This window comes from Temnothorax longispinosus, chromosome 11, assembly GCF_030848805.1.
Source record: "Temnothorax longispinosus isolate EJ_2023e chromosome 11, Tlon_JGU_v1, whole genome shotgun sequence".
NCBI classification, from domain to species: domain Eukaryota; kingdom Metazoa; phylum Arthropoda; class Insecta; order Hymenoptera; family Formicidae; genus Temnothorax; species Temnothorax longispinosus.
The window spans coordinates 936,826-950,951 of record NC_092368.1 but is presented as its reverse complement, the minus strand read 5'-3'; the positions used below and the strand labels follow the sequence as shown (position 1 = coordinate 950,951).

The following is a 14,126-nucleotide window of genomic DNA, read 5'->3' as shown; positions in this document are numbered from 1 at the left end:
TCTGAAAGTATCTGAGAAATTTGACGTTTTATTTTTTTTCCAGATTTTTTCATCAATGTAAAATATGAGAAATTAGAAATTCTTAGGAAATTTCTAAGAAAATCTGAGGAATTTTTTCACCAGGAGCGTATACATCCCACGGATTTCTATGTACTATCTAACTAGACTGCTTTTGCCGTCATTTTTTATGCCAAGGCTGGGAGGTGCCATCAGCTGAACTTCTTGCACCGTTCATCTTTCTTCTTTTTTCTCTTCACGTCGGAGAGAAAAGGAACAAACGCTCCACGTGTCGACGGCCGTCTCGCGATATGACGTAGATAGAACTCACATCCTCGCGTTACGCTCTCTCCACTCGATCGTCTCTTATCCAAGGTGTATACTCGGGAGCGTTAACGTGCGCGACCTGATCGATCAAACACCTCCGCTGTACACGCGAAACGTATCCTGTCGCATTTGCACGCTACCTCTCGACTGGTTTTTAGCTCTGCGAAAAAACAAAACTGTAAATTGCGCGTCGTCAAGGTCTCCCCGCAGATACGGACGCCTGGGACAGGTGTCAGGTGTTAACGCTCCGGATTGTACAGGACAGGGGCACTCAGCGCACTCTCGAAACTCCACTTGAAGGCGCACGAGGTTGACGTGTTCGCCTCGGTTTCGCCCCTAGGATATTACGCGCGCCCTGGCCTGGGTGCTCCCAGGTACTCCGGAGCCACGAGGCCCGACGAGGCCTGACGAGGCCACCGAGCTCACTCTCCGTTTCCCATCTGGCTGCACAGAGTTTAAAAATAGTTAAACATTCGCCGATAAACCAATAAATTGCCTTGATCTGTGCTCCTTCGAGTCATTCGAATGAATCCCGTGTCCTCTCGGCCGTCCGCTTGAAGAAGAGATCGATTGACAACGCCGATTACCTTGCCGATTATGGCTTCGAAAGTTACGCTCTCCCAGGCCCTGGGAACGGACGGAAGCGACTATGGTCACCGACAGAAAATCGCGACTCACTATCAAGTCAGGTGAGAGAGAACTCGTGGGAAAACTGAGCAGAAGTTATCTGATAATTATCTCCCGGCGAGTCTCATTCATCCAATGGCACGATAATATCAATTTGCATTTGGTCAGACGTATCTGTTTGAATAGCTCTACTGTTTACGCCAGCTAGATATCACATATATGTTATTGTGTACCAATCGAGTCAAAGTACACCTGGTACTGGGAATAAAGACTCGGATTACAATTTGTTATTGTATACATTGGATGGATAGGCTTGGAAGTAAAAATATTGATGTAACATGATATAATTAATTAAATGTATAAATTATGTGTAAAATATGAGATATATAAAATCTCTATCGTTTTCGTTGAAATTTATAAAATATCAAGTATACGTTTGTTTCCAGTGCGACAAACAAATCAAGACTGAAGTATTGTATATTTTTTCACTACCTGTTATTCTTCGTCATGCTCGCCAAACTGTCCGCAGACATATTAGATCATCTGGATATATTTATCTTGGAAATCGAGGAATTACAAATACCACAGGTATAATAAAAAGATATCTTAACTGTATACAGATGTGAAATTCAATATAATCGTTTGACTGGCTGGAAATTTATTAAAAGTTATTAAAACGGTTATATAACACTTTAATAAATTTGATAACAAATATCTTTGGTTGTGGATTAATCTTGTCATAAACGTAACGTGATAAAACTGAAGTATATACTTTCTGTACATTGTCTCTTTCTTTATTACATATATAGTTTAGCATAATTAAGATACTATTTAACGAGACAAGTCCGACAAATCTCGTGCTATCTTTCTTAATATTTAATGAATAACAAAGATAGAACCTATAGTGTTGACTTAACTTGATTTATTTTCTTTTCTATTTCAGCCATTGTGGTGGGAATACATATGGTGCACTAGTTTATTATTATCTTTCCTCGCTCTCTCCGCGATTAAAAGGAATAGGATTAAAACGCTGCAAAAATATATGATAGGTATCATTTTGCTGGGCTACGGCCCATTGATTTATGCCGTTGTGTATTACTTTAAGGACGTCTGGACATATTTAACCATAGGCAAATCTGAGAACATTCATTTGTGGCAGGTACGATCGTTTTCAAAGTCATTAAACTTTATCAATTAAACTTTTGAAAGTAAAGAAAAACACATGCGAGCGTTAATTATATTTGCAAGATTTCTTTTTGGAAAAACGGATTCCCAATTTCATATTTTATTATTCTTAAAAAACACAAGACAAACTTGTTCATATACATATGTGTCATGTTTTAATTTTCAGGGTCTCCCATATGGCGTACTTTGGTACGCTTTTATTCTTTTGGCCTCACAGGTTCATTGTTTCTCCTTGTACTTTTCGTGGAATCTACTAGTCGCATGGAGAACGCGAGGCGCCAAAAGAATGGATTAAACTCGAGAGGCAACTGTAATCACCGACAAATTATGTTTACAGCATAAATTATGGACGTGTATTTTGGAATATTTGAATTTTGACCCATATTTATTGTGTATTTACGATAAGAAGAGAAAGATATACAATTGTTGTACAAGAAAGAAACATCTAAAATCTGTAAAAACCATGAGAGATGTATATAAAATGAAAAACTATCGTTATACATGTATATATGGAAATACGCACATGCAGAAATTAGATTTATATTTTTTAAAAACGATAGACTTACAAGTGCTTGTTCCAAATGCCTATATACTATCTCTGTAATATATAGCAAGTATTCTATATTTATATAGAAAAAAAACTCCATGTCAATGGAGACTGTGTGGAATATTGTGTTCATAAAAAAATGTGTGTCTATAAGTAAAATACGCTAGAAAATTGTTTCTAAATTACAAATTGTTTCGCAAACTAGAAATATGTAAAATGCTACTCTTTGTGACTGAAGAGGCAAATGGATAAAGATGTGTAACAAAAGTTCAGAGTGTTGAGAGAAATGCTATAAAAATTACTTTATTGAAGATCTTTTTCTAAATTGAATTTGTTTCCAGTATAAGGTAGCTTAATTATTTAGAGGATTATTTATGGACTAGGTCATACACAAGAGTACACACATACTGACGATTGCACAATGATGTTGATAATTGCCAATTTTCAGAAATAGGCAAAGAGAGAATAAACAATCAGATAAAAGATTACGCTTAAAAATTGCAAAAAAAGTCAGAGAATTTTAACTATAAGAATTTACGCTTATCGTTAAAATTTAAACCTAATAAAATGCCAGAGAAGTATTATTACATTGAGAAAAATGCTTACAGTGATTTCAAGAATTCCAGCTGTTTTAGAGCTTAATAATAATAAAAAATGAGTGCCTCTTTATGGGATCGCAAATACAATGTATCACATAATGTGTTAGTCATCATCGTTGAGAAACTGGTCTAGTGGGTTTGGGCCTATTCTTTTCGGCGTAATTAATGTTTTCTCCCGATCGTCAGCTGAAATGCATTCAAATTATTCAAAATTTACAAGTGTTAGAAAATACACACACATACATGTACGTACATGTATGCATAAAAGAAAAGCAAATTAAAAGTAAATATTGTGTCACCTGCTGTCGGACGCTGAGCATTGAGACAGCTGAGCCATTCCGTCATACTGATTCTTCTATCATTGTTGATGTCACAATATCTCGGTAATTTTTTGCCACATCTCCGGAGTTGTCTATTATTCGCTACCATTATGCGAAAACTTTTCCACTCTTTTTTTTCTAAAACCTGTATATGTATATATACATGTATATATGTGTATATAATACGCGCGTATAAAACTACCAAAGATGATATTTTTGAGCCATCAGACAATTACGATAGCAAAAAGAAAGTAATTAAGGAACATTGATTTTAATTAAAAAATCAATTAGTAGAATTTAGTTAAGAAAATAAACGAAATCGTGCTCTTTTCTCTATAAACATTTCCTTAAGAATTATAAATGTGATTAGTTGACTGAAAAATTGTTCTGCCACTATTTATGTTGAACATCAAATATAATAATGATTATCTTATACTTATTATAATATACCTATTAATAGATATCAATGAGAGAAAGATCGATCACGAATTGTCTTTCGTCAAATACCTTATTTTTATTCGTGTCAAGCATCACAAAGTGCCACGTGGCTATTTTTTCCTCTTTAGGAACCGGCCATTTAACAGTAGTTTCGTTAGAATCGTTGTTGGAGGCTTCCATTTTCTCTTGCATGAGATCCATTAGGTCCCGAAGGAATTGTTGTTTTTTTGGCTCTGGACATCCTGTGAACATCAGAGAATTAATATTTAATTTGAAATGTATACACAACGAGTAATTTTCAAGAAAACGAACTATAATTACCTTTCATAGGTCTATTGGGTGTCGGGACTGGATTACAATTCGGCGTGCGATCCTCCTTCGAGGATGTTCCTGGTATCGGCGTGCCTGTATCCTGATAGACACACCAACAATAACCCGAATAGCATTGTACTCGATGATACCTTCCATCGGACATGCATTGTGGAACATAATGCATCGTTTGTCGCTGCCTCTGATCTTCCAACACCGATTTTCTATCCGATATGCAGTCACTTGCTGCAAAAGAAAAAAAAACATTAATAAATAATCAGTCTTAAAGAAAAAGATATCGAAGAATTTAGAGAGACTTTAGAGATCAATATATTCGCAGTGAAGTTACTCAACTTAATTACCGCGAATTGAGGGATGAAGGAAGGAGTAGGGTCGATAGTTTCTTTGAGATGCTATATACGAATTGATGTGTATCTTACAATTTTTGTTAAATTTCCCAAATTTGCTTTGTACAAACATACACCTGTTATAATGACAAATTGTGAAACTTACTGTCGCTTTCTTCCTTCGTATCCGAATGGTCCTCATTAAATGGCAGAGACTGAATAGGACTACCGAAGGCTGGACTACCTTTCAAAACTGTAGGAAATACATAAATTTGTCACAAGTCTACTTTTTCTATATATCTAATCAAATAAGAAAATTAATTAATTTTCTCTCTTTCTCTTCCTCCCTTTCTCTCCTTCCTTTTTCTTCTTTTTCTCTCTTTTTCTCCCTTTCTCTCTCCTTTTAAACTGCCAAAGCAAAAATATTCTTTTAAATACTATACGGCGCATTGAGAAAGGTCGTTATTTATTATCAAATATTGATAATAAATAATTACTCACACTTCAATATGATATAAATATCCAATTAATAAGAAAGTAAATTCATGTAACGTTGATGTGCGGATTTAATATTGGTATAAATTATGTAGGATGAAATGGTATAATATTTGTATCAGTCTCCGACTCATATTAAAAAATCCCTCCCGAAGAAAGAGAAAATTATTTTCTACTTAGTTCGTAAAACTTGTTAAAAATAGAGGATGTAGTTTTATAATAAACGTTGAACCTCGCAGGATTGCATCGTTAAAAATAAGTTTCTCCGGGGAGAAAGAAGTGCGTACAGCGCTTTCGACGCCACATGCGAAGGGGACTGGGACTCACCTCGGTCCTTGGCCCGTGTCCTTTGGGTCTCAGGGACCTCGGAACGCTGGTCTGCGGGGTTCAGCGACAAGAACAAACGTACTAAATGATAACAATGACAATCACTCAGCCGATCGGTTTTATCTACATATGTACAATTTGTTTTGTGTCATTGACGCGCCACAGGATTCTTTAGCGTAACACCGAACAGGCAAGTATTGATAATTCAGCGAAGATAGAAATTTCGCGTGTGTGAGCGTATAAAACATATGTATGTACGGGGGCGTGGATATTCACTCGGTAAAAAATTTTTATATAAAAACATGAAGTAGAACATATGTAGAATTATATAAAATCTATCCATACATGTTTTCCCTAAACTGTTACACTCAATGTATTGTATTTCTTTTCTGTAAGAATATATTTAAATTAATAATATAAAGAAGTGTTGAAATTGGAAAGAAATTGTGCCATTTTATCGCTCGCACGACTATATTCTTTACAGATATAAATTAGTTTTCCATCAATTATTTCCATTCTTTAGAAATTTTCATTCTATATATATTTGAAATGATACAAACGGAGCCGACTATCGTGACCATCTCATCGAGAAGTAACACCGAGAAGTAACGCAGCGATTTACTCGTTATTAGACAGTCATAAATAGCAAATAATCATTGTCGTCATGACGCATGGGCGAGAATTTAGCTCGTACATGAGGTCAATTACTTCAATTCCTCAGCAGCCGGTCGCACGCGCGCGCATTCGTGTAGGCAACTTCCGGCAGGATTCACAAATGTTAAGCGAGTCGTCACGACGGCCATGCACATGTGTGGTCCTTGACTACGCGTGACATCCTGTTGCGGCGGTATCGTCGTTAATTTAAGCCGCGATTTAGACGCCGAAATGACATTCCTCCTCCGCCTGATTATACTCGACGGAGAATTGTCCTTCCTCTCCCTTTCGTTCGGTTCAACTTTCCGTGTCTCAAGTGCCGCAAAGCTTTCGTCTGGAATACGCCTCCGCACGTTCCACAATACCCCCTTGAAATCAAACGTACCGAACGAGCGGGACATAACAGGAAACAACTTGTTTCTAAATGTAATTTTTTTATTTACGCTCGAATTTAATCGCGGAAGATCGGGAAGAATGTGAAAAGCTGAATTGAAATCCAGAAGTTGAGGGCTTTAAATTTGAAAGTTTTGAAAGATAAACTGAGCTCTCTCTAGCTAGAGAAATGTTTTAATTAGAAAACAATTCATAAAATAGATTATTTCTACTTCAGATTATTATATTTATCGCGGCACGTTAATGTAGATTCAAACTTTCTTGAGGACGCAGATATATCCTGATATTTTCTTTAATGCACCTATCTTTGAAGAATGCTCGTTAAAAAATCTTTTTTTGTCATACAGAAAGTGCGCCTTCTTGTCTGTCTCGCTAACTTTTTTTATAACATCAGATAAATAAATAAATAAATACAGTTACTATATAATCATAGAAAATCAAACTCTCTCTTTTCTTATAGAAGAGTCCCATAAAATGTTGATTTTTTACACAATTTTGCATCATTAAACTCGTTTTAAACAGATGCTTGAAAAGCAAGTTGCTGTATACAGATGCTGCATGCAAGATATCACTTTTTTCAATCATCCACGTGACTCTATAGAGATCAAAGGCTGCAAGAGATCGTTTAAGACTACAAATGAGAATTCGGTTTCCAATAAAAAAAAAGTTGTGCAAGTGGTACAATGATAAACGATGTGAGACAGCATAAATGCAGCAACTAACAAGGGACATGACCTGTAAGTGTTCAGCGCCGATTGTTTTCTCCTTGAAATATGTTATTAAGTATTAAAATCTAAGAGATGCGCGTGTCACAAGTTTCAGCCTCAAGGAACAGTCAAAGGTATGTGGAACAATCCTTTTAAATTCTATAGCTAAGACTTCTCTCGGTGGCGTTTCCCGAAGCTATTTAGTACGTCGAAAAATATTATAGATAAAGCTTATTCAGGTTTGACGGTACAGCACAATCAATAAAATTTTAGCTTTATTCCTGATCCTCTTTTTTACTATTTTTTTAAAAGAACATTTCTCATTACACATGTTGCTTTCTAGAGCTGTATATATGAACTCCATTAGAAGTGTTCATGTATTATCTTTATTTAAGAATTAAGAAATATTAATCTTTCCAACGAGCACTTTTATTTTGACAGTCGATGTTTCAATAATCTTTAAAAATTGCCATTATACGTATAAAACTTTAAATTTACTATATCGTTAAACAAGTGTTATCTATATTTCGGCATTAATGCGAGAGAAAACGACGCTATCGACGTTAAGGAATCGTCGTACAAACGCAATGTTTTCCATTTTTTTAAATTCTCTCTTTTTTCTTTTTTTAAGAATTGCGCGTGTGCGCACGCTTATTGTCATGTACGCTGTGCCATTGCTCAACGCTTAACTTGAAAGAAGACGCGTATGTTGTATAATACGTATGTAACTTACGAGTGAAATCATTGGCGAGACAAGCACCCCATTCCTGCCTGGATAGTTTTAAATCCCGATTTAGGTCGCACGTGCGGGCAAACGTGCGTGCGCACTTCTTCGGTCTCACCGCCTTCTTGGCGAGTCTCCTCAGCTCCTTGTACTCTGCCTTATCTAAGTAACCGTCCGCATTCTGGTCCAGCATAAGGAATTTCCACGACAACACCCGTTCGACATTCTTATCGTCTATTAAACAGGAAAGCAATGCAGTTCGCCATACTGAGGTACTGAGAAATTACGTGCGCGGTATAATATCAACCTTCTGATTTTCTTTCTTTAAAGATACGAGCTCGCTTCGCGCCAGTCGATGGATTAATCACGTTAATCAGAAGACCGACTAATCATTCGAACGATTGCCCGGCGCTTACCGTCAGCGGATATATTGGTCCGCCTGTATTCAATTTTGAAGTTCTCGATGAGGTTCCCGTTGAATTTGGACTTCTCGGTACGATCGCAGGTATTTCGATGCCTATTACTGACGTACTGCCTGCGCTGTTTCCTAGTCGGCGAGCGTCGCCTCTGGCCGCTCCTAGTAGAAGCAGCAGATCTGGAACCGGCTCTCAAACACTTCGGTTTTTTGTATCTTACCGTTGTATCGGGCAACGGCCGGCCTTGCGGCGTTACGCACCAACAATACTCGGTCTCAGCGTGACACTGAACCGGCGCGTACGTTCCGTCGGGTTGGCAGATGGGCCTTATGCCCAGTCGTGCAGTCAGTCTTGCTGAGAAGCACGCCGGTGTCTCTGGATATATAAAAGTCGTGCAAAGTCGTGTCATTCGTTTAACTTGACTTTCATCTATTGTATACATATGACAAATCACGACAAGTGTTCAACAAGAAGGTGCTAATTTAATTTTTGTGTCTAATAGGAAAAAAACCTGCAGTTTTGAGAGAGAAAGAGAGAGAGAGAGAGAAAGAAAAATAAAAGAGGGGAGGAAAAAAAAAACTTGAAGCAATTAAAACTTGGGCTGTAACTCGAAAAATTCCTCGCAAATTCTTCACAGGTATATAAACTCTTGTTATCAAACTTTTGCGTCAAAGGAGATAAAGGTGCAAACCTGGACAAGGACCGGTGTGTTTGATGAGAACGGACACGCCTTGACATTGTTTAGAAATGACTTGACACTGATTGGAATACGTCACTCCGTCACTTCCGCACACCGGTGTGCTTCCACCACCGTTCATCGTGCATTCAGCTATCCTTCTCCTGCACTCCTCCTGTAATAGAGAAAAATTTTACGTCCTGTAAAAATGCTGATACATTTTTTTCTACAACGAGGCAGACAATTAGCGCAGACGCGATCGACAATGTTCTTAGATAATTGGACGCACGAGACGTTTTCGCGAGGAAAAGTTGTTATTCCAGCAGTGATCTAAAAGATGCATAACATCACTGATAATATAACAATAATAAAAAGAATAATTGAAAATTAATCAGAAAAATAATTTTTGTATTTTCTTTTTTTACAAAAAGCAAAATTGCAATCAGACTGTACAATATTCTATATGTAATCATATTTTATGTACGATTACATATAGACAATTTTTCTCATTTCAATTTTTCTCATTTTGTCAAAATTATCCTTATTTCAATTATTTTTTAATTCTTTTTCTTTTTGTATACAACCAAAGATACACAAAAGAAAGAAAACACATTTTATATATATTTATGTTTTTATATAAACAAATTTTCTTCCAGAAATCCTTGAACGGTACACCTCCAAATTGAAACATAAACGGTACACTGGGGTGTATCACACTCCACGCGGCTTTGAGTATAAGTTGTCACTTTGTTTCTAATTAAGTTAGAAATAAAATTCAAAAAGTAATAAAAAGCTAAAAATTTGCAGAACAGAGAAACGTTAATTTTATTATGATTTTATAAAAGGATATTCCAATAACAAAGGAAATGCAAAGAAAGATTTTGTGAAGATCGAAGCAATAAAGAAAACACTCCATGTATCGTTCTAAAGTCAAGTGTACACGTTTCATATGATAAAGCCGTCTAATTACATATTCGTTAAATATATAATTCTTTAACTACATATAAGCAATAGTCAAAGATATGATATTGCTCCACTACAGCGTGACGTCTTTACTGGCGGAAACCTCGACGGGAAGGGAATAGTTGTAGTGGCTCGGTCGCCTTTTATCATAATTAATTTGATAAGGAGGAAACGAATGACTACGATATAAAGGAAAACGATTTTCTCCTCTGCCGCTGCATCGAGAATCACGCGTGCATGAGCGAGTACGTTATCGCCAAGGAAATTAATCGGACCGCTCGATTTTTCATAATCTCGCATGCGTTCTCTCCTACAATTTCGCAAACGACCCATCGTGAAATACACGTCACACGAGAATATTTAACTTTTCTATTGTTACCCGGGCTCTTCCTACCGCGTTGATTGTAAATTTAATTGGACGTCATCTTTCTTTTATTTCTTCTTCCTTTACTTTTTGCGGCTATGCTATCAATTTTAAGAATAAACAAAAAAAAACATTTTGCTATTTACAATTGAAACGTGTACTACAAACATGTCCAAACTGTCCCCATCTGCTGCATTTTAAAAACAAATAAATGTGTTTTTATTCACGAATCGTTTACACGTCCGAAGAACCTGTAATTTAGTATAATTTCTTCGATTGCCTGTTAAATGTGCACTATGTGCAGCAAACGTATAATCATTGTCATCAGAGGCAAATTGCGGGCGCCAATCCTACAAGTTTTTCTTCCCCGTTTCATGTTGTCGGCGCGAAATTATCGCTGCTCCAGAACGGAATTGGTATAATTGCTAAATTGATACAATTGCTAAGAACAGTGAAAGTTTCGCTCGTTTAAGCTGCCTCTTAATAATGCTTTAAATGTTACGCTACAGCGTTTTATATTCTTGCTTTTATGCTTTTTCTTGCGTTTTAAGTTATTTTAGTTTTTAAATTAAAATTTTAAATTTTAAAAATAGACCTTTTCGTGAAATTTTTCCAACGCCTCTTTCTCGTTTTAGTTTTTAATCTATAAATAAAATGTACTAATATATTTTGCATCAAGAATATTTTTTATATAAAAAATATATAAATATATGTAATAAAATTACATATAAAATACCTGATGTTTTCTTTCTCTTGTATAATCTCTATCTGTACATGCAGAAACAATAATAAGAATTTAAAAATAAATAATTTTAATATAATTAAAATTATATTAATTTTCGCATTTTTTAAATAAAAAGTTTAAAGAAATGAGAAAAAATTGCCCACACACATATACTATATATAAATAGAATAATCGTATAGGTATAAAATACGATTATATGTGGAATATTTAATACTTCTTGTAAAACGCAGAAGCTATTTTTTTCTCAATTATTATCTTCTTATTATTTTTCCATATATATGGATAAGATTATAGAACAAAAAGAAAACATATTTTATATATAATTATTATTATGTATATATTTATATATATATTTTTATATGAAACATTTTTTATCGAAAGATATTGCAATTTTACTGATCCAAAAATCAGAAGAAAATGCTAAATCAAAATAAAATGTAAAACTTTACACTTTACTGCTTATAAATTCTACAGAATTTACGAATTTACAAATTTACAGTGGTTGTAGACAGCGAAGTGATAATGTATCGATAAACGCTATTCGGTAAGCATGGCGAGAATCGACAAACCAGCGCCATTGTTATAAACCTCCAACACCACTGTATTTACAGGGGAATGGATGTTTTGCGCGTGCGTCTCGTTGTTGTATTTGCAATATCAACAAAATTATTTTGAAGGCGCTTGGGTGGCCAATGGCGGCCGAAGGTGATATTCAAGATAGAGTCCCTCGAGGAGGCAATTCGCGTGAACGAATAAAAATAAAAGCAAAAAAAATCGCTCGAGAAAGAGAGAGAGAGAGTACCTTAGCCGACGTGACGGTATTAGCCGCCGCGGCATCGAGATCGACGACGAGCAACAGGAACACGGTGGCTCGTATCGTCAGGAACACCATCGTGTGTTCTCTCCAGTCCTCTCGATGCGTTTCTCAGAAAATGATGAAGGAACGGAGGAACTTGTGCCTGAAAAAACACGCCGCCAACACGCGCGCAACACACTCTACACACATACACCCGCTACATTCCTATGTTCCCCGCATACACAACGCATTCCCGTTCATCTGTCTTTTTTATTCGAATGGTGCGTACCGCGAGACTCATCAGTTTTCCGATCGATGACCCGCGCCGAGTTTTGTCTCGATGAATTTCGGAACGAAGAACAGGATGGAGGACGGGCCGAGGGAAGGATAATTCCTCTCCGGATTCGGATGACCGCGCGAAGCGTGACCAGCCGTGACCAACCGTAGCGAATGCCGCGGATCAACTGCCACTTGCCACTTGCCAGGCCGCTGGAGCAGCCTCCGCAACGGCCTGATATTCGTGCGGCACTCCGACACTCCGGCACTCTGCCACTGCGTTCCTCTTGCCAATGCTGCGGGGCCCCGATCCCTGTCGGGAGTAGGGATGTAATATACTCCCTGAGCCTAGAAAAACATAGCAACTTTGACTCCTTCATGTATATTTTGTATACGACTATAATAGTGTGTTTTTGACACAACATCGATACGTCTCTCTCGGCTATTTTATTTAAAACGCGATCCTGATAACTTTAACGGACGTTTTATGATTTGACGATTGCTTTTTAAATTTATAAGCTTTGGAATTTTGTACATACATATACCATTTAAGAACACTTGGTTGTTTAAAAAGTTCGAGAGAATCAAGATAGAAAATTAAACTGAACTAAATTAAAATGCTAAACTGGATCGAAAGTAAGACTAGATTAAACTTAAATTGAAAACAAGATGTATCATTTAAGGATAGATCCACTTTCCAGAAGATGCTTCTTTGGTAAATGAAACAGGATCTCCTTGAAGAAGTGCTTAAATAAATAAAACCCGTTATTCTTTTTTAGATGAATCATTATAGTTGCTTTCCATTTACACTCAATTGATCTGAGTCACTCAGTTATGTGAGTATTTTATACTCAGGTGAGATATGTTATTTTGTATTTACCTGCTTATTTTGGTGACAAAGCTATCGCATAATAATACAGGCCCTCACTTTTAATGTGAGTCTATTAGATTCATTAAAGCACATGGTCTCGATTGTGGATAAAAACTCAGTTGAATCTCACTTATTGCCAGCGTGCAAAAAGAACGTGCATTTAACTGAGTTATGACGTCACAGGTGAGAATTATCTAAGTTTTGATGTATATGGAAAGCAACTATTATCGCATATGAGGAACAGAGATAGATGGTTTCTTTTCACTTACATATGTTGTGCAGCCTTAAAGAAATGGTGATGATGGTGATCCATTCTATTTTTCGATGAATCGGTCAATGTACTTTCGATATTCCTCTCGAATGCAACGTTTTGCCCTATCTTCTCTCTCATTTTCTCTCTCCCTCTCTCTCTCTGTCATTTTTTAATCAAAGTTATTTTAATGTTTTTGTAGAAATTTTACAGCTACATCTGCAAAATGGCAAAATGTTAGAAAATAAAAAATATCCTCGGGAAAAAATTTTTATAGATGATTATAAATATGTTCATAAATGTTTTAATTCTTTTTCTTGTATAATCTCTGTGCATATATATATACTCATATATAAAAAAAATTATAAGAAGATTAATTAAAAAATAATGTAATATTAATTAATAACTAATATTCTTTATGTAATCATATAATACACGATTATTATGTGGCCAATATATCTATAGTAGTACACTTCTTCAAACTTTATTTTTTCCATTTTAATATTTAAAAAAATGCAAAAATTATCCTTTTAATTATTTTTTTAATTCTTCCTCTTATTATTTTTCCTGTATGTACTAGAGATTATACAAGAGAAAGAAAACATATATGAACATATTTTATATATAATTATAACATATATTCATATATGTACTTTATGAAAATTTTTTTACTAGGAATTATACAAATTTTCCCTTTTCTAAAACCCTGTTCTCGCATCATAAAGCATAGAAATTTTTGATGACTCGACTTGTATTACATAATTCATAAATTG

General features: G+C 35.8%; 2 protein-coding genes across 3 annotated transcripts; one reads left to right on the top strand and one right to left on the bottom strand.

Moving 5' to 3' along the window:
- Positions 1-209: 209 nt before the first annotated feature.
- Jagn (jagunal) lies at positions 210-2,693 on the top strand. Its single transcript, XM_071793792.1, has 4 exons — positions 210-1,013; positions 1,398-1,539; positions 1,895-2,110; positions 2,303-2,693. The coding sequence occupies exons 1-4, from the start codon at positions 922-924 to the stop codon at positions 2,429-2,431; spliced, it is 579 nt and encodes a 192-aa protein (XP_071649893.1). The 5' UTR covers positions 210-921; the 3' UTR covers positions 2,432-2,693.
- Positions 2,694-2,960: 267 nt separating this feature from the next.
- On the bottom strand, positions 2,961-12,552 carry Magu (SPARC related modular calcium binding-like protein magu). 2 transcript variants are annotated; one of them, XM_071793784.1, is made up of 10 exons: positions 11,963-12,552; positions 9,104-9,263; positions 8,413-8,787; positions 8,006-8,230; positions 5,519-5,569; positions 4,863-4,949; positions 4,362-4,595; positions 4,110-4,282; positions 3,582-3,747; positions 2,961-3,468 (listed from the first exon to the last, which is right to left on the bottom strand). In XM_071793784.1, the coding sequence occupies exons 1-10, from the start codon at positions 12,050-12,052 to the stop codon at positions 3,386-3,388; spliced, it is 1,644 nt and encodes a 547-aa protein (XP_071649885.1). In that variant the 5' UTR covers positions 12,053-12,552; the 3' UTR covers positions 2,961-3,385. The 2 variants fall into 2 exon arrangements, with proteins under 2 accessions (XP_071649885.1, XP_071649886.1); XM_071793785.1 differs by lacking the exon at positions 5,519-5,569 and having other exon boundaries at positions 11,963-12,544.
- Between the last annotated feature and the right edge of the window lie 1,574 nt (positions 12,553-14,126).